This window comes from Sturnira hondurensis, unplaced genomic scaffold (assembly GCF_014824575.4).
Source record: "Sturnira hondurensis isolate 20B ecotype Veracruz unplaced genomic scaffold, ASM1482457v3 Scaffold0011299, whole genome shotgun sequence".
Taxonomy (NCBI): Eukaryota; Metazoa; Chordata; class Mammalia; order Chiroptera; family Phyllostomidae; genus Sturnira; species Sturnira hondurensis.
This window is the reverse complement of record NW_028083930.1, coordinates 154079-182078: the sequence shown is the minus strand read 5'-3', so window position 1 is coordinate 182078 and position 28000 is coordinate 154079. Positions and strand designations below refer to the sequence as shown.

The 28000-nt window shown below is 50.0% G+C and overlaps 1 protein-coding gene across 5 annotated transcripts; it reads left to right on the top strand.

Moving 5' to 3' along the window:
- Window positions 1–27705, top strand: VANGL2 (VANGL planar cell polarity protein 2). Of its 5 annotated transcripts, XR_005068482.1 has the most exons (10): window positions 1–318; window positions 16113–16373; window positions 16513–16633; window positions 18493–19100; window positions 19849–19985; window positions 20497–20632; window positions 22685–22934; window positions 23772–23852; window positions 24397–24499; window positions 27365–27705. XR_005068482.1 is itself a non-coding variant. In XM_037059780.1 (9 exons), the coding sequence occupies exons 2-9, from the start codon at window positions 16303–16305 to the stop codon at window positions 27419–27421; spliced, it is 1461 nt and encodes a 486-aa protein (XP_036915675.1). In that variant the 5' UTR covers window positions 1–318; window positions 16113–16302; the 3' UTR covers window positions 27422–27705. The 5 variants fall into 5 exon arrangements, 4 of the variants coding, with proteins under 4 accessions (XP_036915675.1, XP_036915676.1, XP_036915673.1 ...); XM_037059780.1 differs by lacking the exon at window positions 24397–24499; XM_037059781.1 differs by lacking the exon at window positions 27365–27705 and having other exon boundaries at window positions 24397–27334.
- The last annotated feature ends 295 nt before the right edge of the window (window positions 27706–28000 follow it).

Genomic DNA, 28000 nt, shown 5'->3' with positions numbered 1-28000 from the left:
ACGCCTCGTCCCCTCCCCCTCCGCCGCCGGCTCTCGCTCTGATTCCCGATCCCTGATTCCTTAGATACATGGTTCCGCCATGGGTGCTTGAGCGTCCCCCATTGCCCCCGGCCCCCCTGCCCCCGGGCCTTGAGGGGGCAGAGGCAGCGGCCTGGGACGAAGAGGGGGTGACCAGGCTCCGGAGCCCCCTCCACACCCGTCTGTCCGCACTGCCGGGCCGGGAGCGCGGAGTTCGGAGCGACCCGAGGCGCTGCGGATACAAAGGCGCTGAGCTGACCAGGGTGCCCGCGGAGTCCACTGGGCAGGTCACAGCGGCGGGTGAGTGCTGGGTCGCGGGGTGGAGGGGGGAGGGACAAAGTTTCCAAAAAAAAAAGAAAGAAAAAGGCAGAAAAGGAGGACAATCATGCAAGGAGCCAGGGGGTGCCCGGTTCCCGAGCGAGCGAGGCGGCTTAGGGGGGAAGGGGAGTATGGGGCAACCCCCTTCCGGTCCGCTCCCCCACTGCAACTTTGGGAGGGGAAGGGGCGCATGGGGAGGGGCGGAGCGGGGCGTGGAAAGCCCGGAACTTTCCAGGTCCCAGGGTCGGGCGGGGGCCTTAATGATCCGGGGGGAGCCGGTTAAAGTCAGAGAATGGGAGTGTGTGTCGGAGGTCGGGGGAGAGGCAGTGTTAAGGTCTGCAGGTATTGAAGTGAAGGTGCTTAGGGTGCATTCACATCTGTAGAGTGTGGGGAGGGCTGGGGAAGGGATGGTGTAGGGTGTAAGGTGGAGTCTGGGGAGCCTGCCGAAGAGAGTAGAGGGTGTGTGTGTGTATGCAGCTCGAGGATGGGGCTAGCGTGCTGGAAACCAGGGCATTGGGTAGCAGGCCCAGGGGATAGGCCCCATCATCCCTCTCCCCATTCCTGTTTGCCTGTTTGGAGAGCGGTGGGCTCTGCAATATGAGTTTTAAAGGATTGGCAGAGGACCAGTGTGCACTATTGTTTTCTGTGTACTGCAGGTGGGTTTGGAGGTGTGTTTTTCTGTGCCTGAGTGTGTGTGCGCCCAGGGAACCGCTGACTATGGATATGCTGTGTGTTTGGACATGGATTTACATGTACATTCTAGGGAAAGCGTGTGTGTTTGTGTGTGAAGGAGGAAAAGAAGTGTATAGGACTGAGGAATGTGGGTGTGTAAGAGCAGAATGGGGTATACCCAAATAGGTGTATGTGCACCTGTGTACTGGGAAGCAGTATGAGTAAATCTGCTCTCTTGTGTGTAACCTTTGTGGATGGATAAGTACGAGTGTGTGTTTGCCTGCGTTAGGTGGTGTGTGTGTTGGGGGTACTTATCTCTTGCTTCTGCAGGAGATTTCCCTGAAAGAAAGCCTAAAGGGAGGGCTGTCTGGAGGATTCGGAGGCTTCTTGGATGTCCCTGCTTGGGTTCAAGGGTACCGCCTTAAGCATTTCAGACCTATATAGGTGACAGTGGGCTGTCTAATGAGGGACCTGTTTTGGGAAGTAGGTTTTTCTAGAAAAGGATGTGTATTGGAGGAATAGGGAAAAGGGGTTTTGGTTGTAGTCCTAGGGAAATCAGAGATTGGAGGAGTCTAGGAGAAGAGTAAGAAGGACCACTGCCCTTTCCCCAGTCATAGGTTGGGTTCTTATGCTTGTAGAGGCTATAATCTTGGCTTTCCAACCCAAATATGCACCACCCCCACCCCCACCTCACCCAGGCCGTAGTTCTCTTGGAAAGCCATCTTGGAGTTTCTGCTTCAGAACCCATTAACACTGCTTGCCTCCAGGATATGACAGTTCCTGAGGAGTCTTGGAGTTTGGAATGGATGGAGGCAAGAGGAAGGAGCATGCATGCTGGAGGGATAAGACCTGGCGCCGAACAACTTGGGTTTCCCTCCATGGGGTTGAGAAAGTATCTTGGGAGCTCTGGGGAAACCAGGGATGGGTGGTCTTCAGGAGTTTATGAAAGTGTGTATGTGGTTTGTCATACAGTTTCCTGTTTCACTGGCAAGAAGCATGATTGGATGGGGCTCTGTGGTCTGGGGCAAGGTCTGAGGGTGAGGAATAAGGGTTGAGCTGCAAGAGGGCAGATGCCCGAGTTGGGGAAGGGGCAGGTACCCATGTTCCATCATCATGAGAGCACAATGGGAAGTCATGTTGCCTGGGAAGTGGATGTATCTCTTCCAAAAGAAGCAGCAGCCACTTGCTTTCCTCCTCTTTCTTGTCTTTTCTATTTTGGAGTGAAGGGAAGGGGGTGGCCTTCTCCTTTCAAATGCTCGCCTTGTTTGCCCATCTCACTCTCAGCCATTTTCCTCTTGCTGCCAGAAGTCAGGTCAACATACCCAGTTTTAGGAGCTGAGACTGTGATTGGCCATTCGGGTCTCTGAGGAATTGGATTGGAATGTTAGAGTCCCTAATGGACACAGGTAATTGGAATGTTCCTTCTTTAGTCCTCAGGCTCCCCACCATTTCCTAAGACCTGGGGTAAGAGCGGTGGTGGCAATTAGAAAATGTTGGGTTTGAGGGTAGGGACAGAATAGGAAAAGACTGGATTAAAAATGCATTATTCCATCAAATTCGACACCTGTCAGGTGGATAGGACTCTGGAGGCCAATGTGTGGTTGCATCTAGGACAGTGTGCTCTGGACGTTTGGCAGCTTGCTTGCTCTGTGCATTCTCACTGCATGTGTGTATAGTGGTGGGGCACTTTTCCAAGAAGGAGGAATTGTGGCCAGACAATAGGAAGTGCCATCCCTACAAGTACTTCCAGACTGGACTCAGTGGCCACATGGACCCCTCCTTCAAGGGCAAGCCTCTGTTGTGCCAGCTGTCTATGCCTTCTGTTCCTCGGAGGTCTGAGGAAGTGCCCCGTTCCTTGGATGGAGAGCAAGACAGAATTATCTGCTCATCTGGTTTCTAAGAGGTCCTTCCAGTTAGAAGGGGTGTGAACTTGGTTAACAGAAGCTTTGGAGGGAAGAGCTCTAGAACTCCCCTCATTTCCTCTGAGTTTTAGGGACCCCAGTCATCTCCCTAGCTCATTCCACCTCCAACAGTTCCCCACACTGTGAGGTCAAAGGGAAGAGTCTAACATAGTTGGTTGGATTTAGGACTTAATAGTGGTGTGATGTTCAGGTTTAGAGGATGGGTACCCTTCCCAAATCCTTACCTCATTTCTTAGCTTGTGTCTTAAGATGCCATCCTCCAACTGCAGATAGGGCCTTCCTCAAGGAATTTCAGATCCTCCCAGTGGCCTCCTTCCCTGGGTTTCAGCTGCTCTTATATTCTGTTTTTGTCATTTCCTAGTTCTGTGACCTCAAAGAAAAGTAGATAACTTTTGAAGCCTCCCCTATATAATGGAGTTAAAAATAGGCCCTGCCTCTTAGGTTTATGAGTACTCAATGAAGTCATAAATAGAGAGTGTATCACACAGTGCCTGGCACATGGGAAGCACTCAGTAGTAAGTGGTAGCATCTGTGGTTTGGGTTCTGCTTGAGGATTGGTATGGAGAGAGTTCTGGGCTGGGGAGGAGAGCTAGGCTTTGGTTTGTTGGGTACTATCTGCCAGGTGTTGTGGGAAGCACGAGGAATGGAGGGGCAAATAAGGCAGGCTTTCACAGTGGAGACATGTGCAAACATGTCACTTCACTTAGCCTAGTGAGTGCTGTGTGGAGGTGGGTTCCAGAGGCCATCAGAGCATAGAGCAAGAATGTGGGCCCTGGGGTGGGTGTCCGGGAAGGTACACAGAGGAGATGTTTCCTGAGCTGACTGTTTTTTTTTTTAAGTTGAGATGAAATTTGCATACCATAAAATTAACTATTTAAAGGTGAATAGTAGTGTTTACTACATTCAGTGTTCTGCAACTATGGCCTCTGTCTAAAATCATTTTCAGCACCTGTAAAGGAAACCAGTGCTCATTGAACAGTTCCTCCCTGTTTCCCACCATCAATCTGCATTCTGTTTCTATGGATTTACCTATTCTGTATATTTCATATAAGTGGAATTATCCAGTGTGTGATCTTTTGTGTCTGGCTTTCTTTACTAACTGTAGTCTCTTTAAGGTTCATTTAGCAGGTATCAGATTTCCTTCCTTTAAATGGCAGAATCGTATTCCACAGTATGGATTGCCCTCAGCATCATTTAAAAGACAAGTTAGGCAGACAGTGAGGGGACCAAGGAGAGCACTGCAAGGAGAGGCTGAGCCAGGTTAGGGGTGCTGGTGAACCATACACAGCTTGGTATTATTGGATCCTGAAGTATGCCTGTAACTAAGTCCTATGTGGTTTGTGGGGATGGAGGAAATAGGAAGAGGAGAGGCTGGGGGGTGGGACAGCCTCTTCTCAGGATCTGGATGGGATGGGACTTTTAAACTCACTCTTTTCTCCTCTTTTCTTGGGCAGCTCCCTCCTGTATGCATTGACCCTCATCCCTTTGGTTTCTCATCTTCCTGTTTTATTAGGTGTCAACTTACCTTTTCTCTTAATTGACCTGAAATTTCTTTTCTTACCATTTCTACATGTGTAACCTTGTGCTGCCGGGGGGCGGGGGGCGGGGGTAGATGTGAGAGACCTGGGAATAAATGCTAACCATGCCTGCTCCCCAGTAGCACACACCCCTTCTAGAATTCTGACTTGCTGACCTGACTTGGGTAGTGTTCTGTCATCTTATACTTTTTTCCATCATCTTATTTTTGTGATCTGGTGAGAAATGAGGTGCATCAGGGAGAATCTTGCCATCCCTTCCCTCTACCCTGCACAGTACAGAGTAGGAGGCAGAGGCCTGCCTTGGGGACAAGTGGTCTTTGGAAGTTAGGTGCTGCTGTGCTCCTTTAATGCCCCTTGTGAGGTTATTAATTACAGATGTGACAGTTGGGAGTGGGTTTGGGAAAAGCAGACTTGAAATCAGTGTAGCTGAGAATATCCTGGTAATCAGGGACAGGCAGTGAGAGAGAGGAGTGGGAAGAAGCTGGGGGCTCAGGTGGGCCAGGAAGCCTGGGGTCCCCTTCCCTTGCAATTCCACACAGAGCTGGACTTAGTGGTAGGAGAGTGGGAGGTGTTTGAAGCATAGGCCTTGCTTCACTATAAGTGCTAGGAGGGAAGGGAAAGAGAGGCTGGGGACCCGGGACCCCCTGGGAAAAGAGGCAGAGAGAGGAAGAGAGGTTTTGGCTGCTCTCTTAGGCAGCACCTGGGTGTAGTCTCAGAGAGAGGCTGTCATTTGGGGGCTGGGGCAAACACTGTAGCCAAAGGTGATTCCTCAAATTCTGGGTGGGTTTTTCCTTCTCACAATGAGGCTATGGGAACAGGAAGGTGAGGGGATTGGCTGTTCATCCTCTAAAGGATGGAACTAACATTTTATTGAGCATCTATTACGTGCCTGATTCTGTGATATTCTGTATACATAATTTTGTTGAAAACTCTCAACCATCTGAAGTAAACACTATTATCCTCATTTTATGGATATGAAAACTGAAGTTTAGAGAAGATGAGCAACTCATTTAAGATGACATAACTCCTAATAAGCCGTGTGAGGTCTATCTAACTTCATTGCTCTTCTGTTTCCCAAAGTGATCTTTCCATTTTTCGTTACTCTTATTCCATTTAGGTCTGATTTTGCTCGTTACTGACTTGAATCTTGAACTTGAATAATTCTCCTGTCTCCTGTAAAGCACACTTGGGTCCAGTCACCAGCCTGAGGAGTAGAGAAGTCTGCCCCTGACTTGGAGTCTTCTGGAGGAACAAGGTTGTCACAAGGCTGGGCATGGCTACCACCTTGGCAGACGATCTCCTGGGGCTGGCCTCCTCCTGCTGGGCCACTGCACACATGGAGCCTCCAGCCACCATAGCTCATAGGCCTTGTTTGTGATCAGGAGGGGCCTGGCCCTCATTACCTATAGAGTTTCTCAGTAACCTCCTAACAATGTCCTTCAGACCCTTGCTTTCATCAGAGAGCTCCTGGTTCTCCACCGTGGTCAGAAGACAAATGGTGAATTTGTGCATGAGTCTGGGGAGGGGGACTCTGGCATTTTAGGGTAAGTGGGTGTTCAACAGGAATAGGTGCTGAGCCTGAGGTATGAATCCATTAATCTAAAAAACAACCAAGTGTGAACAGAGACACTTGGTTTTTGTTTTTGTTTTTTTAATCACCTGGTTTACCCAAGAATGGAGGTAGCACATGTAAGGGGTGTGAGACATTGGACTCTTTGGAAAGAGTGAAAAACCTCAGGTGATGGCTTTATCAAGATGATGGAGGTTGCTTGGTTTTGGGGCCTTTCACCTGGCTTGGTTTTCCTAGATAAGAACTGGCTAAGGTGGAAGGAGAAGGTTTTCAGAATGGAGAAACTCAGGTGTGCCACCTGCATCCCAGTCACACTGTGTCTCACACCTGTGGGCCCACCTTCCTGCTCTTCCCATACAAACCAGCCTTCATCACCAGTGGCCCCACATCACTGTTGTCTCCATCTATATGCAAGCCTAAGGGTGGCTGACTGCCCCTCACAAGCAGCGTCTTTTACCTCCTTCTGCTGTGAAGCAGGGCCTCTTGGGGTTAGTGACAACTGGGGCCTACCAAGTGTCTTAGAGAAAGAGAGAGGCATTTTTGTTTTCTCTGAGGATGAAAGTAGTCTGTGCAGGAGGTTGGCCTAATCTTCCTCTGTCTAAGGCAGGGGTAAGGATGGGTACCCTCCAAATCCAGACACTTAAACCTTCCATTGTCTACCTTCTGTTCCTGTACACAACTTTGAGGTACCCGTTTTCCTTCTTGGCTCTTCCATAGCTTACCTAGTGGGCAGGTACAGGCCAGTTCTTTGTACCCCAGCTGAGGGAGGAAGCAGTTTGGAGCCTGGTGTGTGGGAATTGTGAGACCTGCCCATTGGTAAAAATTAAACAGGACATCCAGGTATCTAGAAGCCCTGGTTATCTTCTCACTAGCTTAGCCTCCACCTGGGACATATGCCAGAGGGATTACTCACCCTTCCTATTTCACACTCCTCTCCCTGCCCAGGTTTCCTTCCAGATTGACTGGGAAGGCTAGGGAGTGGAGGGCTCAGGTGTGTGTGAGTGTGCACATACTTGTGTGTGCTTGTGCGTGGTGTTCTAGGGGGCAGAAACTTTTGAGAATTGGGGTGGGGGTGGAGGTGCCAGAGAAAGCAGAGCAGGTCTCTACAGAACCTGTCCAGCTGGGGTAGGTGGAGCTGGGTGGGGCAGGCAGGAGCCCTTCAGGGTTTCAGAGGGGGAGTACTCCGGTGGGTATATGTGTGTGACTCTGTTAAAGTGTGTCCCTGGCTGGTGTAGCTCAGTGGATTGAGCGCGGGCCTGTAAACCAAATGACCGTGGTTCCATTCCCAGTCAGGGCACATGCCTGGGTTGCAGGCCAGTTCCCGGGTTGCAGCAGGGGACGCACAAGAGGCAACCATACATTGATATTTCTCTCCCTCTCTCCTTCCCTTCCCCTCTAAAGATAAATAAATAAAATCTTTTTTAAAAAGCGTGTCTGGAATTGGAGGGGACCCATCCTTACCTTTGCCTTAGGCAGAGGGAGAATAAGGAACTTCCTTAAGGTGGAGGGAGCTTGGCTCTGGATTCCCCCACTCCTTTTCGGTTAGAATGCAAGCTCAGGTATCCTGGCCAGGAGCCCAGTCAGTGGGCCATCTCTTGCTCCTTGCACTGGGGTCTGGTGGTGAGCAGCTGCTGTGGAGCAGAGACACCTGGGTGACACAAGCATAGCCTCTGCCTTGCTACTCAGCCCTGTGAGAAGGTTTCTGCCCTCTGCCCTGGGGCTGTAAGGATGGTGAGCTCATGTCTGGGGCTGTCCCATGAGAGTGTCTAGTGAGCAGGGCTGGGGCAGAGCACTTGGTGCCAGCTCCTGAGCTCCCTGGTCCAGCTATTTCCTCCCCTGCAGCTCACTGAGATCCAGCTGTTCTCTCTGGTCTCCTGGACAGCACTGACCCTGGGGACACTGAGGCTTTTCAGGGTATAGGATTGAGGATCCCAGGCCTGGGGCTGGCTCTGGCCCACTCTGTGTCTGAGTTCTTGTTGTGGTAGAGAAAACCCAGATGGATGGCTTGTCCATGGCCTGAGGCTGGATGGGAATGAATGAAGGGACATCAGGACCCTTAGGAGTAGTGGATGGTAGGGGCAGACACCACCTCTTTGAGGAGAAGGAGTTCTTTGGAATCAGTTGTCTTGGCTTTGCCCTGTCTAGTCTCTGTCCCTTTGTTACTGGTGAGGAGAGGGGGTCGGGTAGGAATTAGTGAATTCTCCTCTGTCCTTCCTTGCCTCACAGTCTTGGCTAGTCCGGAACCAGAGGAGTCTCGTGAAAGAAATGGGTCTCACTCTGGCACAACTCAAAGTCGCAGTGTTCATGAGGTCTTTCTAACAATGGAAGCCAAAGGAGGACTGCTCAGGTGTCCTGGCCATGGGCCAGCCACCTTCTATCTCAGGGCCCCAGCTTTTGCTCTGTAAAACCCAGGGTTGTACTAGCTTAGTGCTGGAACCTGCTGAGAACTTGGTGGATCAGTCCACTATCTTCTGCTGAAGGAGGCGATCAGAGGGGTAGCTGTGGAACGACATGGGAATAGTCAGGTTTTGGAGCCTCTTTGTCTTCCACAGGAGCCATTTTAGGGCCTGCCTCCCCCTACCCCAACATTGTACCTTTCCACCCCTGCTGGTGTCTGACAGGGTGGCCTGGATTGAGCACACCGATGAGATTCAGGGAGAAACATGGGAAAGAGGAAAAACCAGGGGTCTGAAGAGGGATAGGTATGGCTTGGAGTCTCTGCTGTGCTCACTGTGGCCTGATGACTTGGCAGGATGCTTTCTCTCTCGACAGACATCTATCTCCTGGGACCCTGGCTGAGGGGGTCAGGCTCCTGGTGCCACCGAGGAGGGCGGTCATCCAGCACCTGGGGTGTAGCTCATATTGATGTCCTTGGACATTGGGGCTATGGTGGGGGAAGCTTAGGGTGCCCTGGGGCTGGGGTGCCCACATGTCCACACCACCCATGGGTTGCAGTGAGGAAGGGGGTGCAGGGCACATGCAGAGACCCAGGCTCTTGTGTGGGAAGCAGAGACCTTTACTGGGTAAGATCTCATTACTCCAGGAGGGGTTTGAAGAGGTAGTACAGCCATCCTTCTGCATCTGAGCAGGATCACCCTCCTGTTGTGCCCACCTGAGGAGAGGAAGGCCGCTTATTGAAAGTTGTCCTCTTGCCCTGGCTGGTGTGCCTCAGTGCATTGAGTGCTGGTCTGGGAACCAAAAGGCCGCTGGATGGATTCCTAGTCAGGGGACCAGCCTGGGTTGTGGGCCATGTCCCCAGTAGGGGGTGTGTGAGAGGCAACCACACATTGATGTTTCTGTCCCTCTCTTTCTCCTTCCCTTCCCCTCTCTCTAAATATATATATATATATATATATATATGAATGGATGAAGAAATAAAGTGATCCTGTCAGAGACTGGCTCTGTAAGAGGAATACTTTTGGCTTCTTATCCTTTCTCATCCTCTTCCTCCCCTCCAGCTGGAAGTCCACTCTCAAACCAACCCACACACCTCTGCTGCACTGCAGCCGTGTGCTCAGTGTGGATGAGAAACAGACAACACCCTTTTTAGGTACATGTTTGTGTCCTGTCCCCTCCTCTCCTCGCTTCTTGTCTGGTTCCCACAGTGCCTTCCCCAGCCCCATCCTCACCTCTGTCCTGCCTCCTTTTCCCATTCCAGACCTGAAGTAGCTAGGCCTGGGCAGTGGGGTGGCCCTTCACTAGAGCAGCCGAAGAAGGAGGTGGTAAACAGGTTGCCTGCCTCCTTGTCAGCAGTCCTCAGCACGTGCCCCACATCGGGGTGCCAGCATCTGTGTCCAAGCCCTCGTTCATCTGAACTGCTCTCCAAGTGGGGCAGTGGGGAAGGGTCTAGCCATGGTCTGCGTTTTGGCTAACACCAACCTCCCCCTCTCCCCTCCTTCTAGGGCCTTGATTCTTCTGCTTGTTGCCAGGTTCTGAGTATATTTTTTCCAGAGGCCTCCAATTGTTTCCTGAAGAAACCTGATCCCAGAGCTCAGACAAAAGCTGGGGCCGCCAGAGGAGAAACCCCATTCTCTCCTGTGTTGTCCCCAACACCGCCCCCGCCCCACCCCATCTCCATAACCTTCCTAGCTTCAGATACTGGGTCTGGGTTCTTGGACCTGGCTGCCATCACCTAGGCAACAGGGGGCTTTGGTATCCATGGTGATCAATGTGGGAGAAGCTGGGTAACTAGGACAAAAGCCCCCCCCCATCCCCCCATCCCTCCCCCCAAGCCCCTTGGGATGATACTGAGACACATGCCTTTAATTTTATTTCTGAAAGGCCTTTGGAGGGGAGAAGGGTCTCCTTTTTGTGACAGACTCTCCCTCTCTCTGTCCCTCCCTCCCTCCGAGACTCCTCTGTGGTCTCCTTTTAACCCCAGATAATCCATGGTTGGTTTGAGCAGAGGACTGAGTGAGGGTGTTTGTGTGCCTTGGGGCTAGAAGCAAGGTGAAAAGTAATGGGACATATTCCCTTTCACAGCCTGCCAACCCCCACTTTCCCTGCCCCAGACCAAGTCTGGCTTTTCCCTTCATTTCCACTTGTTGATCTCATCCAGTGATCCCTGCCCCCACTGTCTTTCCTGGGAACACTGCCCACCCTGGAGACCCTCCAAACCTCTCATTCTTGAGACTGATTATACCAGGGGAACTTCTGCCTTTCTGTTTGTTCACCCACCATCCCTCCTCCCAGCCTCTCCAGTGCTGGGATTAGTTTCTGGGGATACTTGAGGGGACAAAAATTGGTCTCTGAAATTGGGTTATTTGGCCCCCTGTTTGGCAGGGGAGGGAAGAGCATGCTTTGGTGCTTTTTGGGTATCCTGAGTTGGGCTAGTAGGGGGGGAGAAGCAGGCCAGGGGAGCAGGGTGTGGGTGTGTCTTTAAAGTAGCTGGTAGGGCCCTAGGCTGAGCAGCTTAGAACAAAGGGTTGGCGGATGGGGTGGCGGTGGTACTGGCACCCTTGTCTGGTTTGAAATTTATCTGTAGGGGAAACACAATGGCATAAGCTTTCTTCTGAGTGTGTTTGAAGTGGTGGTTTTGGTACGAGGGGTGTGTGTATGTCTGTCTGTCTGTCTGTCTGTCTGTGTATGTATGACTTTTTTATTTAGTCACACTAACACCAGGATTTATTTATATTACCTCTTTTCTAAGTCTCAGAGGAAGTGTCTGGGGATTGGAGTATGAGGGATCCTGGAGCCAGAGCATATTAATTGCTTACCTAATTACTAGCTGAGCAGTTTATGAAAGCACTTCTTTCACCCCCAGGGTCCTCACAGCAACTCCATCAAGTGTGTGTTATTATTTTCCCGGTTTTGCTGATGAAACTACCGGACTACAAAGCACAGAGAAGTAACTTGCCCATAGTCACAGAGCTAGTCAGTGGGAGAGCTAGGTTTTCAATACAGATCCTTGGGTGCAAATCCCAGGTTCTTATTGCTGATGGCTCTGTCAGATGTGAGTACTTGGGTGTGACTGAAGAGATGGAGAGTCTAGGTTCTGGTGTCTCTTCCAGTCCAATGGCAGTCCTTTCCCCCTTAATGTCCCCACTGCTATTGGTCTGTCACCCACTTGCTCTCTTTGAACCTCCTGGTGAAATTCAGTTTTTAGGAGGAGGACTGGAGAGAACAGTCTGAGCCATAGGAAGAGAGATGCAAGGGAGATGTCTAAACTACGTGGTAGAACCCAAAAGTGGGTTCACAGCTGTTTGTATGGAAAATGATACAATAATTATTAAATAGTAATATTAGAATAAACTCTGTTTCACATACTCACAACCGTAATCCTATTTTTGCCCCACTCTGTATATTGAAGACTAAACCAGTAGAATGGGTTCTTAGGAGGCAGGTCCCCAACATGGAAACTGCACACAGAGTGACCGACAAGGGCCCTGCTTATGGCAAAGGTGTTTGTTCAGAGAGGGCTGTGGTTAGGGCAAGGTGTTATGTCTCTGTCACACGCTTGCTGTGACATGGGGTTATAACAAACATCACTAGACCATGGAGTGCCTCCAGATAATTTGGGTAGGAGAATAAATGAATGGACTTAGCATTGATTTCATCTCCCTGCATTCATTGTCATTTCCCTGAGAGTCAGAGGTATATTTGTTTACTACATGGGTGTCAGTTCCTTGCTCTGTGCCCCTGGGCAGGTGAATGGTGGGTACTGTTATACTCCTTATTTGTAAGTTGCTGATGGTTTAGTTTCATGGGGGAAAAGTTAACAACTAAACACAGCAAACTCATTTTAGTTTTTAATGTAATCGACCTCTCAGCAGCACTTGACCTGGCTGATGTCATTCCCACTTTGAAAAGCTTTGAGGACTTCCGCCAAGATGGAGGCATAGGTGGAAACACTGTGCCTTCTCCCACAACCAAGTTTGAATACAACAAAGGTTTGGAGAAACAAAGACACAACCAAAGGACAAAAAATTGAATTATACGGAAGTCCGACTACATCTAACCGTTCAACGGGGACGGTAAGAGGGGCGGAGCCAGCAGCGAGCAGGGTCGGGCAAGACAGGGCCCCTGACCCAGGCGTGCAGGCAGACGGGAACCAGTTGGGGTGCGGGGCAGACCGCGGGCGCATATTCGCGCACAGTGAGACAGACCACGCAGGCCCCAGGGGGCGAGGGCTGATGGCGGTGGCACACTCGCGTGCAGTGGGACGAAACGCGTGGGCCTGGTGACGGCGGTGGCTGCGGTGCCGGTGGGGGCCACGGCGGCAGGCGGCAGAGGGAAGCCATCGTCCCTCTTTGACCCCGCCCCCACATACAACGTCACAACCCAGCGACTTAGTTGCCCTGCTCTAGTGAACACTTTAGGGCTCCGATCCTGCTACGGAACAGGCACGAACAGCCCAAAAGATGGCGCAAGAAGAACTCAAAGTCCCAGAGCCAATAACTCTCAGCGACCGAGAAATTGCCAGCCTCTCAGAAGCACAATTCAGGACACTATTTATCAGGATGCTCACAGAACTGGTAGATTATAGTCACAAATTAGAGGAACATATGAAGGCTAAACTAATTGAAATGAAGGGAGATGCACAGGAAACCAATAGTGATGGAAAGGAAACTGGGACTCAAATCAATGGAATGGACCAGAAGGAAGAACAAAACATCCCACCAGAAAGGAATGAAGAAATGAGAATTCAAAAAAATGAGGAGAGGCTTAGGAACCTCCAGGACATCTTTAAACGTTCCAACATCCGGATTATAGGGGTACCAGAAGGGGGAAAGAAACAGCCACGAGTGGAAAACGTATTTGAACAAATAATAAAGGAGAACTTCCCCAGTCTGGCAAAGGAAATAGACTTCCAGGAAATCCAGGAAGCTCAGAGAGTGCCAAAGAAGTTGGACCCAAGAAGGAACACACCAAGGCACATCATAATTACATTAGCCAAGACTAAAATGAAGGAGAGAATCCTAGAAGCAGCAAGGGATAAGGGGACAGTCACCTACAAAGGAGTACCCATCAGACTGTCAGCGGATTTCTCAAAAGAGACCTTACAGGCAAGAAGAGGCTGGAAAGAAGTATTCCAAGTCATGAAATCCAAAGACCTACAGCCAAGATTGCTTTATCCAGCAAAACTTTCATTTAGAATGGAAGGGCAGATAAAGTGCTTCTCAGATAAGGTCAAGTTCAAGGAGTTCATCATCACCAAGCCCTTATTATATGAAATGCTAAAGGGACTTATATAAGAAAAAGAAGATGAAAAATATGAACAGTGAAAGGACAGCAAACTCACAGTTATTAACAACCACACCTAAAACAAAAGTAAACCAAGAGGACAGCTAGATCAGGAGTGGAACCATAGAAATGAAGAACACATGGAAGGTCAGAAACAGGGGAGTGGGAGGGGGAGAAGGGGGGAGAAGGCACAGAAAATAGCATAGATGGTAGGTAGAAAATAGATAGGGGGGAGGGCGAGAATAGTGGGGGAAATATAGAATCCAAAGAACTTGAGACACGTGGTTATAAACTAAGGGGGGGAGAATGGTGGGGGAGGGAGGGTGTGGGTGGAGGGGAATGAAGGGGGGGAATAGAACAACTGTAATGGTATAATCAATAAAATATATTTAAAAAAAAAAAGAAAAGCTCTGAGTCCGTGGCTGTGTAAGAGCCCACTCCTCTGGCCTAACCTTCTCAGCCCTTTGCCTGCTCCTTTTACCCTGGACACATTTATATATTGGGGTTCTCAGGGACCTCTTATTTAATTCCCCAGGCGATTCCATTCATTCTCATGACCTTGCATCTCCAGCTACTAAATCCAGCTCCTCTGACACTAGTTGCCTACTCAGATGCCTCTAAGGTCATGAACTCAGCATGCTGGAAATGGAAAGCATCATCTTTCCTGCCAAACTTGCTTCCTCCACAGTCTTCCCTACTTTATAATGGCACTGCCAACAACTCATTCGCTCAGGCAGAGGTCTCGGCCCTCTGCTTCTCCCCAGCCACTCTTCATTAGGTCCTGTGGATCCTATCACCACCGTTTGTCTCAAATATGACTTTCTTACCTCCTTTGCTGCTCTGCCCCATTCAGGACTGCACGGCAGCAGTAGCTTCCTTACCAGTATCCCTATTTCTACTTTTCACTTTTTCCAATCCACGTCTGCATAGCTAAAGTCCTTTGTAGCCTTTCCATTGCTTAAAATAAAACCCGAGCTTCCTCTGGGTCCACGGATCCTGTGATAACCTGACTTCTTCAGCTCCCACTTCCACTCCCCTCTCCTTTCCTCAGCTCCACTGGTCCTTTAAGGTTCTTAAAATACACGAGCTTGTCCCTGCCCTTCACCTTCCCATATGTGAGTCTCCGCTCCTTGGGCTTCTCTTCCACTTTGCATAGTTAACTCCTGATCTCCTTTAGCTGTAGGTGTCATTTTCTCAGATGGACTTTTCCAGAGCCACCCAGTTTAAAGTAGTCCCCACTCCCTGGAATAGTCTCTGAGAGTTTCCTGGTCTTCCCCTCTCATCAGTCGTGTGGCTAGTTGTGTATGCTTCCCTGTTTACTTGCTCAGAGTACAGCTACCCCGCTAGACTGTGAACTCAGAGCCCGTCTCACTACTGGATACCCAGGGCACACAGTTCACAGTAGGTGTCCAAGAAACAGTTGATGACTCAATGAGTGAAGATCAAACATAAATACTCAGTGCATGATGATGATTGGTGGGGTCAGGTCAGAGGGGAAGATAGACTATTGGATGCTAGAGTAGGTGTGGGGGGTGGACTTCTGAGAAGGGCTGAGGTCCGGCTCTGAAGAATGAGCAGAATTTGGGTGAGAGTTGGAGAGGAGGTGGGAGGGAGAGGTCATTTTCTCTGCAGAATTAGAATGTAAAAGTGTAGTTGAAAGATGCTGCCCCTCAGCACACAAATAGCCAGATAAACCACAGTCTGGCTCATTTCAGGGTGTTAGGCATTTGGACAATGGTTTCTACTTTCCTTCTCACTCAATCCCCACTACTTGCCATCCCTCACCCTGCCCCCTAATACATACATGTATAAACACACACTCTCAGCCTCCAGGGGAGCAGCTGACCTACCTACCTGGCTAGTAACTGTGGATGTGTTTGACGTAGATGCTGGGGAGATGGTGCCAAGAGAACAGTTTTAGGCAGCCCCCTGTAGGCACACTCAGAAGCTGTGAGGTGGGGGTGGGACGTGACCGCAGGGTGAAGGTGAGGTCTGGGGTAGCTTCCTGCTGTCTGGGGTCTCCATTTGTCCACACTGTCGACTTGGCCTGCACTGCCCTCTCTGAGCCTCTGTTTCCCTGGCTCAGAATAAGGAAGAAAGCATTGTCCTGGTTCTCTCCTCCAGGGTCGGGTCACTCTGGGAGGCCTTTGTTGTCATCCTTCCACACTGAGCTCTTGGCACAGTCTCAGGGGGTCCCTTTCCAGGATGCAGGGCTGGAGGAACTGGACCCCTTGGACAGAGAAGGAACTTGGATGTAATAGTCTCAGGCAGTGCCTGGGCTCCCCTCAGTTTGCTGAAGCTTCCATTTGGGAATGGTTTTCCTTTGTATTGACTCCCCCCTCTCCTCCCCAGGAGCTCAGCTACCCCTAACCAGCTGCTTTCTCTCCCTAGGGGCGTTGCTTGATTTTCTCTGAGAGAAGCCCACCTGTCCAGCAAAATAGAGTCCCTCAGGGTGACAGTTGATTTCCTGAAGGTGCCCCTCGGCCTGAAGAAGCCGGTGCTGAAGGAGGTGGCTGTGGGGCCCCTGCAAAGGCCCCAGCCTGTGGCCCTGGAGCGCTATAAGGCACGGCGTTCAGACGCCATGGACACCGAATCCCAGTATTCGGGCTATTCTTACAAATCGGGCCACTCCCGCAGCTCCCGAAAGCACAGGTGACACAGGTGGCAGAGGGAGGTTGGGAGTGCTCCAGAGGTGGGTACATGTTGGGGAAGTGGGGTGGGTGTGGCTTCTGAGAAGACCCAGGTTCTCCTGTTGACCTTCTGTGCCTGTTCTCCTGGCCTTCTGCTGCAGGGACCGACGGGACCGACACCGCTCTAAGAGCCGAGATGGGAATCGTGGGGATAAATCGGTGACAATCCAGGCTCCAGGGGAGCCCCTGCTGGACAATGAGTCCACTCGAGGGGATGAGCGGGTGAGCATCAGGGGGATGAGGTGCAGAGAGGGGGGTGGTCTGGGAGGCTGTTCCAGATCTGAAAGGGCCTGTTGTATCTGTCCCAGGGTCAGACCCTACTTCAAGAGAATTCAGGGAATTTCAGTTGAAATCTCCTTGGGAGCAACAGTCACTTTCATCCTTGTCTCCAGAGGGGTGGGGGTGATTTAGGCTGTGTAGTGGGAATTCCCTGGTTCCCCTGACCAGTGCCGGTCAGTCAGGCTCCTGGTAAACTAGATAAGGAGGGCTGGTGCTAGCTATGTGAGGCCTGGGGGTATGGGCAGCCCTGATTTTTCTTGAAGCTGCCAGGCAAAGGCACTGTGGCACCCTCTGGTGTCAGCCTATAGATTAGCATTGCTTGGGTGTTGGATAAATGGGTAAATGACATGTGGGAGGAGTCAATGGAGAAAGAGGAGGGAGGAGAAGTGAGGCTGGGAGATGGAGAGGGGGCTGGAAGAGAGTTCTCCAGGGCAGTAATGCACCTGTTTAACCTCTGTTGCCCACTGTGTTCGCCTGGTAGGGATGTTGGTAGGCAGAACACAGTGCTAAAAATAGGGCAGAGCCAAGATGTGAGATGACCCTAGGTTGCCCATGTCTCGTCCCTCCTCTATTTTCTCAGGAGCATCTTAGGGGGCTGGAGACTCCCAGCTATTTTTTCCTCACAAGAACCCCTTGTGACTAATGTTGGGAATTCCTGGTCTTGGGGACAGCTCAGTACCCAAGGGAATTGTTTGTTTTCCCTCTTTTGCAATCCTGTCTTCTCCCTGCGACTTGGCCTCCTGAGTTTTAAAAGTGACCCCAAGATATGATAGGCTCACTTGCTGTTGGGAGGCATGGCCAAGCCTTGATCATTGGAAAGGGTAGGTGATGTATCCAGGGTCATACTAGACTGAGGAGTAGACCCTGCTCTTTTAGTTGAAACTGGTCAGTGCCTCCACTTTTTGTCTTCAGATTAGACTCTTGTGTTTGGGAGAGAAGCTTCCTCAACCTTCTACTCGTGGACTCTGTCAGGCAGTCTCCAACATGCCTCATCCCATGTCTCAGTCCTGTAACCTGAATCCCTAGGGTGTAGGATATGACTCCATATCCCCAGGTTGTCCAGGAGTGAAGAGCATGGATACTGATGGCCATTGGTGGTCTTGTGGCTCCTCTGTGGGATATATCTAGCCTCTTTAGAGAAATAGCTTGAGAGGACCATACTCAGAAGGGCATCTGTGAACCTCAGCCTGTCCACCCCTTGCCTCCAGGATTAGGCAGCCCCTGTGCTGTGGGCATGTAGATGGCCCAGCAGAGCTGGCTGGGCAGACCACAGAGCCAGAGTGGTGCTAGTCTGCACCGTGTCTCCCACACGTCTCCCACACTCTGCAGTAATCACTCACCTTCCCCCTCTGTTCCCCTTAGTGTCCTTCTTCTCTTCACTGTGCTGCTTTTGCCACATTACTGCCTTCGTCAGAAACCTCCAGTGGCTCTCAGTGCCTGGAGAATAGGTGTTTCCTGCTTACCCTGGTATTGCAGGTCTCCTACCTGCTTTGCATGATGAGTGTTACCTTAAGTCCCAGTCATGGCCTGAGCATCTCCCTCAGCATCTCTCTTGTACCCTCTGCTCTGGGGGTCATCTGTGCACGTGCAGGTTTTTTTGTTGTTGTTATTCTCACCAATGTAAAGATCCTCAGTGTCCAAATTTCAGATGTCCTGTTCCTACAGAGGCCAGGCTTGGACACACTGGAGCTCAGGCTGTTCATTGATGGCTTCATACTAGCTGATTACCCTCGTATCTTCCTTATTCTCTTCTCTCATGCCCCTTGTCCTTTCTCCTGTTCTCCTCACCCTCATTGCTGTAGGATGACAACTGGGGGGAAACGACCACGGTAGTAACAGGTACTTCAGAACACAGCATCTCCCACGATGACCTCACCCGAATCACCAAGGACATGGAGGACAGTGTCCCATTGGACTGCTCCCGTCACCTGGGGGTGGCTGCTGGTACCACGCTGGCGCTGCTCTCCTTTCTTACACCGCTGGCTTTCTTGCTGCTGCCTCCTCTGCTGTGGCGGGAGGAGTTGGAGCCCTGTGGGACAGCCTGTGAAGGCCTCTTCATCTCTGTGGCCTTCAAGCTTCTTATCTTGCTGCTGGGCAGCTGGGCCCTGTTTTTCCGGCGTCCCAAGGTCTCACTGCCCCGCGTCTTCGTGCTGCGTGCCCTGCTCATGGTGCTCGTCTTCCTGCTTGTTGTCTCCTACTGGCTCTTCTACGGTGTGCGCATCCTGGATGCCCGGGAACGCAGCTACCAGGGCGTGGTGCAGTTTGCTGTGTCACTGGTAGATGCCCTGCTCTTTGTACACTACCTGGCAGTGGTCCTGCTGGAGTTGCGCCAACTGCAGCCTCAGTTCACACTCAAGGTTGTGCGCTCCACTGATGGGGCCAGCCGCTTCTACAACGTGGGCCATCTCAGGTATGACCACCTGGGGCAGACAGACAGGCATGGGAAGGAGGCTGGGGTACCACAGGGCAGGGGGTGCAACAGTGGGGCTGGAAATGATGGGCAAGGAGGGCCATGTGGGAAGGAGTTCCCAACAGTGTTTGCTGCTTGATGCCCATGGTCTGGATTGGCACGATGTGGTGGTAGTGAGAAAACGAACAGTTAGAGATCTTAGAGGGGGATTGGCTAAAGAGGTGCAAGATGTGGCACAAACAGGCTTTTGGGAATCACTTTTCTATTTCTTGGAGGCACAGCCTCTTGTGAGCACAGGGTGAGTGGTCACTGAGATGAGCTGGCCAGAGTTGGGACCCCCAAAGTAAAAAATGATGAGGAGAGCCCTTCAGCCCTGCCCCCACACCCATACTTGTGAGCAGGGTGCTCCCATATTATACACACCATACAGAGTATCAGTAGCACTTTCTGTTCCTGTAGGGAATCTTGGGGGGAATCTTGAAAGGAATTAGTGGCTGTTGGCTGGGGACCCAGGTCCAATGCCCTTTTTCCACTGGGCTATGGCATGACAGGGAAGGACTAGGAGGCCTAGCCCTGAGAAAGGCTTGGGAGCCTGGTAAGTAGACCTCAGGCTTTGAGCCAGGCTTCTTGGAAGCAGCTTGTCCCTGTCCTGTGTCCTTCCCTGCCCTGCCAACCTGCCCTGATGTATCCCTTTCCCTGTGTTCCTTGCCTGTCCCTCCTCCCTCCCCCTTCTGTGTCTCCCCCACAGCATCCAGCGAGTGGCAGTGTGGATCCTGGAGAAGTATTACCATGACTTCCCTGTCTACAACCCCGCCCTTCTCAACCTGCCCAAGTCCGTCCTGGCCAAGAAAGTGTCTGGCTTCAAGGTGTATTCCCTCGGAGAGGGTGAGCAGCCCTGCTCCTCAGCCCTCCTGGTCTCTTCCCAAGCAGAATTCCAAATTACCCCCTCCCTGTTTTTCGTGCACCCTCCTACCCTTGCTTTCTCCTTTCCTCAGCCCTTGTTCCAGCATCTTCTGTCCTGTCCTTTCCCTTGACTCCAGGTGGTTGGTCTTAGGTGCTGATCTTACCTGCTGTCTCGTTTTTCCATGGCGTATCCTTCCAGGCTGGCTCCTCTCCATCTGCTCATCAGCCCTGGTCCTAAGCCCTTGGCTCTCTGAGCTCCAGAACTTCTTGCACTGGCGAGAAACATGTGCAGAGCTTCTGTCCTCCAATGGCACCTTATGTTTTTTGTGGGTCTCTCCCAGCCGTGGTCGTGAGGGTTGGGAACAGGAGGTATTGCTGGGGGTGGGCATAGCTTCCTCAGGACATGTCAGATTGCTGTCTCCAGACTTCCTGGAGTGAGAACCAAGGCCATGCTCCAAAGTGCCCATCCCTTCTCTCTCCTGCTCTCGTGCAGAAAACAGCACCAGCAACTCCACAGGCCAGTCCCGGGCTGTGATTGCTGCAGCGGCCCGGAGGCGGGACAACAGCCACAATGAGTACTACTACGAGGAGGCAGAGCATGAGCGGAGGGTGCGCAAGCGGAGGGCCAGGTGGGTTCCTGGAGGGTGGTGGGTGTGGATAGGGTCAGGAGAGGAAGACCATCTGGTTTTTGTAACAGGTGGAAATAGATGGAGGAGCGAGCAATGTTAAGGGTGGGTGCATGTATTCATGTTCTGTTGCTGCCAAAACAAGTCATAGTCCCTGTGTCAGGTGGAGTTTACTAGACCTCCAATTCAGGTCATAGGGGCTGAAATTTGAGCCTGGGTTGTTTTCCAGGCTCACTGGTTGCTGGCAGAACCTTGTCATCTGGCCCTATAGGCAGTTCACAATATGTGATTGGCTTTTTTCTTGAGGTCAGCAGGAACAGGTCTCTGACTTCTGCCATCAGCTGGGGAAAACTGCTTTGAAAGGGCTCACATGGTAAGATCAGGCCCACCATGACAATCCCGTATTTTAAAGTCAACTGATTTGGTACTTTAATTATATCCTAAAAGCGTACCATGGTTATTGAATCATCAGGGAGTGGGAACCTGGCAGAGGTGGATGGGGGCATCTTTGACTTTTGCCTACCACAGTGGGCCAGGGACCCAATGAAAAGATGTGAGTCTTCCCTGCAGCAGTAGGGACTGGAGCAGACAAGACCTAACAGCATATCTTGAAGTCTTGCTTGGCAGATGGTACATTTTTACCTGCAAAAAATGAAGGTCTAGTGCCATATCTTGGTAAACTCTTAAAGGCTGTCCTCACTGCTTCCTTTTTCCTATTCACATTATTATGCAAATTTAAGTAGAGCCTGAAGAACCTTCCTTGGTGCCTACTGCTGCTGGTCCCACATGGGTCTGTCAGGATTTCCATGGGGAGGAGCAGAAGGTGTCAGGTCCCTCCTCTCATGTGGATCTCCAAGTCTCAAAGGAGGAGGGTAGCCTGTCCTTCCACAAGCCTGGTGTCTTCAGTAGTAGATCAAAGGTCATCAACCTCATCTGCAACATTCCAACATGTTTCCAGTTGTCTTAGAAGTGGCTCTCTTGGGAAGGAAACCAAAGATGACCCCTGCTCTCTTACTTTCTGCCCTGCGTAAGGTCCTAAGATCTTCTGCATGACCATTCTTGGACTATAGGAACCCTTTCCTTCCTATTACCTGTGTTATAAGCAGAAGAAAACTTTTTTCCCTTGGTTCACCTGAGACAACAGGATCATTTGAAAAAGAACTTTACTGAGAAGCTTAGGTGAAGCAAAAGAATAAACAGGGAAACTGTTGCTGTACACAGATGCACACATTCATGTAGCCCAGAATCCCTTTCTAAGCTACTCGAAGGGCTTCTGAATACTGGTGTTGGTTTGTGTGTCTTTATGCTTTTGATGTAAATTGGCTTATTTTTTCTCTTTCCCCCTTAACACTGTTTCTGAGATTCACTGGTGTTGCCTATACATCCAGCTTGTTGTATCCTATCTCTGCAGAGTAGTTCATGGAATATTTACAAATCTTAACCAGTGTTTGGATTATAATCATCTTCCTGATTTTTTACATTTTATTGATAAGTAGTATCTTGTTAACATTTTAAATATTTTTCAAATTACTAGTAAGTGACTTATTCATACATTTTTTAGCCTTTTAGGTATCTTGTGAATTGTTTGTTCATCTCTTTTGCCCATTTTTCTGTAGTGTTTTTGCCTTTTTTTAATCTTGATTTCTAGCAAATTCTTTGCATTCTGCCCCAGCTCCAACAGATTTTTATTAATGCTGCCCATGCTATTGTGGTTGAATAGAAATCTGTCATTTTGATGTGGTTGTATCTGTTCATTTCCCCCCCATGAAGTGTGTTTTGAGTGACTTATTTAGGAAGGCTTTTCTTAGGGTTTGCTGGTCTTTTCCATAGCACAGTTCCTAGTTGTCCTCTGGGTTCAACACTAGAGTGTCCTCTTTGAGTCCCTGGGCTGGGCTGGTTCACTGAGCTCTATAGCTGTTTCCTGTCCCCGGTGGGGGAAATGCTCCTACCATCTCCCAGTACTTCTTCAAGAGCACAAAGGCCTGACCTTGTTCTTGCTACTGGAGGGCTGGAGCTCGGGGGGAGGGGAAGATGAGAAGTATGTGTCTGGTCCAGATCCCTCCTGTCCCCCAGGCTTGTGGTGGCAGTGGAGGAGGCCTTCACTCACATTAAGCGGCTGCAGGAAGAGGAGCAGAAGAACCCCAGGGAGGTGATGGACCCCCGGGAGGCAGCCCAAGCCATCTTTGCATCCATGGCCCGTGCCATGCAGAAGTACCTCCGGACCACCAAGCAGCAGCCTTACCACACCATGGAGAGCATCCTGCAGCACCTGGAGTTTTGTATTACACACGACATGACACCTAAGGTAGGGCTGCTCCACCTTCAGCATCCTTCCTCTTTCTCTAATTCTGGCCCTTTTTTCCCACTTCTCTTTCCCCATATTCTCTCACTTCTTTTCTTATTCTCCATCTCTCTCTTTCAGTCTCTCTCTCTCTCATCTCTATCTCCTTACAGTCTCTTCTCTCATTTCTACCCCCTCCACCCCATTTCTGCATGGGATAAAGTTCTTAGCGGTGAGAAGGGGGAGTTTGGGGACCATTTTGAGAATGATGAGAACTATTTCTCATCTGTAGAAGAGCACTGGAATTTCCAGATCCAAAATCCCATTCACCCCTTCACCTCCACCAGGTCTTTTTTTTTCTGTTTGAGCCATTACCCATCTCTCAACTCTACTGTCCACTTTCTGGACTTGTTTCCTCTGAGCCATCCTTGGTGAATGAATGACTAAAGATGTTGCATTTTAACATCTTGATGTTGCATTATGACACTTCTAACTTTCTGCTGGTGTAGACCTGCTCATCGCTAACCACACCACCTGAATGGAGAGGAAGGAGGAATGTGGGAGGGCTTGCCCAGGTCATCGCATGGTACAGGGGAAAGAGCAAAGGATGAGGACGTCAGGACAGCCGAGTTCCAGTCCTGACCCTGTTGAGCCATATCGCCTCTGGGTTCCCACTTCCTCATTTATAAAGCAAGGGTCTGAAGCAGATGATCTCAGGCTTCTTCCCACTCTGACATTCTAAGATTATATGCACAGTGAGCTGGGGGCATGTTGGTTGTCTTTGGAAGCGATGCCTCCAGGGGATGCAGGAGGGAGGGTCGGTGGGAGATCTTCTAACACAGCTCCTTCTCCCCTCGGCAGGCCTTCCTAGAGCGGTACCTGGAGGCCGGACCCACCATCCAGTACCACAAGGAACGCTGGCTGGCCAAACAGTGGACACTGGTGAGCGAGGAGCCGGTGACCAATGGGCTTAAGGATGGCATTATTTTCCTTTTAAAACGCCAGGACTTTAGTCTGGTGGTCAGCACCAGGAAGGTTCCCTTCTTTAAACTCTCTGAGGAGTTTGTGGACCCCAAGTCCCACAAGTTTGTTATGAGGCTGCAGTCTGAGACCTCGGTGTGACTATGTAACAGCAGTGGGAGGCTGGGTAGTGGGGGAGCTCATCGGGCGATGGGGAGGGCTTGGTGCTCAGGCTCCGCCACCTTCCTGCAGCTCTTACCCCTTTTGCCCTCTTTTTTTTTTTTTTACTTGAATTAACTTATCCATACCCTGTCTCTTCCTCACTCACCTCATTGGAACCTGGAGAGACCATCTTGCTGCCAGCAGTACCTGGGAAATTCCGTCTCCTCTGCCCTCACTTTTGTATCTTTCCAGAAACCATTGCCTCTCTCCCTCTCCTCTCTGTGGATGATCTTTTTGTGAAAGTGCACGGGGCTTTCCTGAGCCCCCACTCTCAAACCCAGGTTCTTGTGGCTGTTCTCTCTAGTGGATCCTGACAAGGTGTCTCTGGAGGACACAAACATAACTTCAGAGAACCGCAGTGCCAAATTCCTCCAGGGCAGCAGTTTCCTGAAACCTCCAGACAGCAGGTGATTCGCCCCTTCTGCTACTCACTCCACCTGTAACAGACCCTGAATTCTTGATTCAAGGATATGTCTGTGTCTTCCCACACAGCCTCAGAGTTAGGGGTCCCTTGTCAGGGTTATTTGCTCCTAGTCGTTAGAGCCTTCCACACCAGCCACACATATTCAGAGCAAGGGAATATGCCTTCTTTACTCTGAAATCTCCACCTTCTGTTTTTGACTTGTAAAATCATGTGTGACTTGGGTAAACTGAGGCAGAAACTGTCTGTGACCTCCTTTCTTCCTATGGCTCTCTCCTAGGCAGCCCTTGAGGGAAGGGCAGGAGAGACCCTGCCCCCAGGAACATCACTGATCCTTGCCCTCTGAACCTTCCCTCACCTTCATTCCCACCTTAGTGGGGCAGGTTCCTCTTTCCAGGGAAGGATGGCATGTAGACTGCTGTACAGAATTAGTGGCTTGTGAACCCCAACCCAACACCAATGGTCTTAGGCAAACATTTTTCTTTCTCTCATAGCTACCCCCAGTCTTGCTGTCTCTGTTCAGCTCTAGAGACCTGATGTCTCATCTCTTTTTAAGGGAGAGGCAGCAGCTCCTATTCATCCCCTGCCTTAAAGTCCACCTCTTTGTCTCAGGGGTCTTTTTTCCTTGGCTGCCAGGGTCCCTTCCTCTTCTCTCTCTGCCTGGTTCTCTGGGCTCTGGTCTCCCTCTGTGTTGAGGTGAAGGACCAGGATTGCTGCCTTTTGTGGGTACTTAGCCCTTTACTCCATTTACCTTTAATAGTCTTTTCATTCAATCTGAATTCTTGAGAATTTCCATCTCGTTTTGAGCAAAATTAACTGGCCCCCTTAAAACATGTATTTAGTGTAAATCTGAGCCTTTAAATCATGTAGTTTTAGCCAAGGGGAATAGAACTAGGAAGTATCCAGATACCTCCATCCAGTATCCATGTAGTGGATCATTCTAGTGACTGGGCTGGTGTGTACCCAGGGTCTGTCCTCTAAATAACTCCTGATGCTCCTGGTAGGTCCATCTTTTCCCTGGAAAGCTCACTGGTTGCTGCCTTGTAGAGTGTGCCCTATATTAAGATCCCCATTGATGTCTCAGCAGGGAGGCTTCCTCTCTGTGTTGTGGCACTCCTGGGCTTGGTGGCCCCTAGTGATTGGCATTTCTCCTGCTGTTCTTTCTGAAAAAGCACATTTGTCCACCCATCACTTACTAGAGAAGGGCTCTTCAGCCAGTGCTTACCTTATTCCCAGAGGGTTGTTTTGGGGGCTGACTTAGGCAGGGCCTGGAGGTCTGCCTCAGCCTGGGGCTGTGGGTTTTGGATAGACTTGAGGGAAATACATCCTCTCCTGGAAGTACTGGGAAGGTATCTTTTCTTTAGAGACCTGGTTTGGGAGGAGCCCCTCTGGGTCACATTTCTAAATACCTCACTATCCTGGAAAATGGGGCCTGGATGGTGATCGGAGTCATTGCCTTTGTGGGCAGGAATGGAATATGGTATGGCTTAAGGACTGAGTTGGAGAGGGAAACTATTTGGGATCTTTGTTGCTGCCCTAGGTTAAGGGCACAGGAGGATGTATTTTGAGAACCTGCCATGTTTTTAATCACTGTGATGTTTTCATTCCTTTTTCCTAAAACAAAAAGAATCCCCCCTCCCCACTCTACTCCCCTCCCACCAACTCTAAGCACTAAGGGCCGTGACTAAGAATGGGGTCTTTTGGTCCTTTGCATCAGAACTGTGGTATCTTTGTCTTCTTTGATTATTATTTTTTTTAATGTTGGGGTGAATTGTCAGGTGTATGGCTGTGTTTGTCCTTTGCTTCTCCTGTATGGAAGGTTGTCTTCTTGCTGTGAACTGCGTGGGACATGCAGCTGACTCAGTCCCTCTGAGCAGTGTCCTTCACTTTGCCTGTTCCATCATTCTCCAGATTCTCTCATTCCCTGTGGGGGTGCCCACCTATTGCCACAGCCCCCCACTCCTACCCTTTTCCCCGTCACAGTAGGGGATACTGTGTCTGTGTGGCCAGGTCTTTCCCACGTTCTCTTTCTCTCTCTGACTATGTAGCACCCTAGTGCAGCCCCACTAGGTTTTTCTTTTCATCACTTTGGAACACTCACCCTCTGTTCCTTTTTACCAGGACACTGTGCCTCAGTCCTACACCTACCTCGCCACTCTGTGGCTGTCCCCATTGGTCCCTTTCTGTAATCTACTTTTCATGCTGTGTTTATTCTTGCTTATTTCCCATTTGTCTCTCATATTTCTCCCCCCGCATTTCAGCCCTAATTTCCCACTTCCCCACCCCCACCTGGTTACTCCTGTTGTAAACCCTTCAAGGAGACATTAGGATCCCTGACCTTTTCATATCAAACATCTGTTACCCATAGTTTGTGCTTCACTGTTGGGCCCAGATGAGTTCTCCAACCCTCCGTAGTGTCTGTCAGTCTGTCATCTCATTTTTCTGTCCTCTCCACGGGCAGCATCTGCTGATGGACTTGGTCCTGGTGTGTGTTTGTTGTGATTTGTTCTCTGTGTGCGAAAGGAAGAGGGCTTTTTGAGTCCCTTCCAAGTGAGATTGTAAATGTAGAATTTTCTACTGTTGGATTTAGACATTTTTCTTTTCTTTTTTTGGGGGGGAGGGGTGGTTTACAGAACTGAGACCTTGTGCATGCGTGTAGAAAATTGTAAAATGTAAATTTTTTTAATATATAAAAGCTTGTTTTTATAGTTTGCAGTGAATCTAAACATTATGGCAATTTTAGGGATTTTTTCTTAAACATAGGAACTAAAACTGTACAAACTTTTTTTTATATAAATAAAGACATTTGACTTTTGTGGGGGCATTTTCTTGTTTTTCTTTTTTTTTGCAGGAGTGGGAGCAGAGGGTCTTACAGGAGTGGATGTGTGCGCTCCTTGATAGTGAGTAGGTGGGCCAGGAGGGGGCAGTGTGAGTGCATCATTGCTCCATTGTCCCTCAGATGTAGGAACAGGAAATTATTCTGGGAGGAGACAGATGTGGGAACTGAGGATTCAGTCAGCCTTTGGGTGTCGGGGTAGGGGATTGTCAGTGTAAGGAGGAAAGAAAGATCCATAAGAATTTCAGAAACTTAATTGATTTTAGTCAATAGTGACAGCTCATCACATATCATTAAGAAAATGACCTGAAGTAGCTCTGGCTGGTATAGCTCTGGGTTGTAGGCCAAGTCCCTGGTAGGGGCAACCACATGAGAGGCAACCACACTTTGATATTTCTCTCCCTCTCTCACTCCCTTCCCCTCTGAAAGTAAGTAAATAAAATCTTTTTAAAAATTGCCTGAAATATATGTCTAATTTCATAATGACTTATTTCTAGCATTATCTGTCCAATTTTTCAGGAACTGCACAAAAGAAGGTCTCACAATAGTCACTTATTTAAAATGAAAATATTAAGTTGGCATTGTACTTGTAATAAAGCATAGGATGATCAAGAACGGAGGGCCTTTCTTTCAGCTCTACCCAGACCCACG

Excerpts from the sequence above, each read along its gene's own strand:
- VANGL2 (XM_037059778.1), top strand. The coding sequence starts at position 16,303 with ATGGACACCGAATCCCAGTATTCGGGCTATTCTTACAAATCGGGCCAC. Across the intron at positions 16,374-16,512 it reads CGCAGCTCCCGAAAGCACAG|GGACCGACGGGACCGACACC; the intron begins GTGACACAGGTG and ends CTTCTGCTGCAG. Across the intron at positions 20,633-22,684 it reads GTGCGCAAGCGGAGGGCCAG|ATCCCTCCTGTCCCCCAGGC; the intron begins GTGGGTTCCTGG and ends TGTCTGGTCCAG.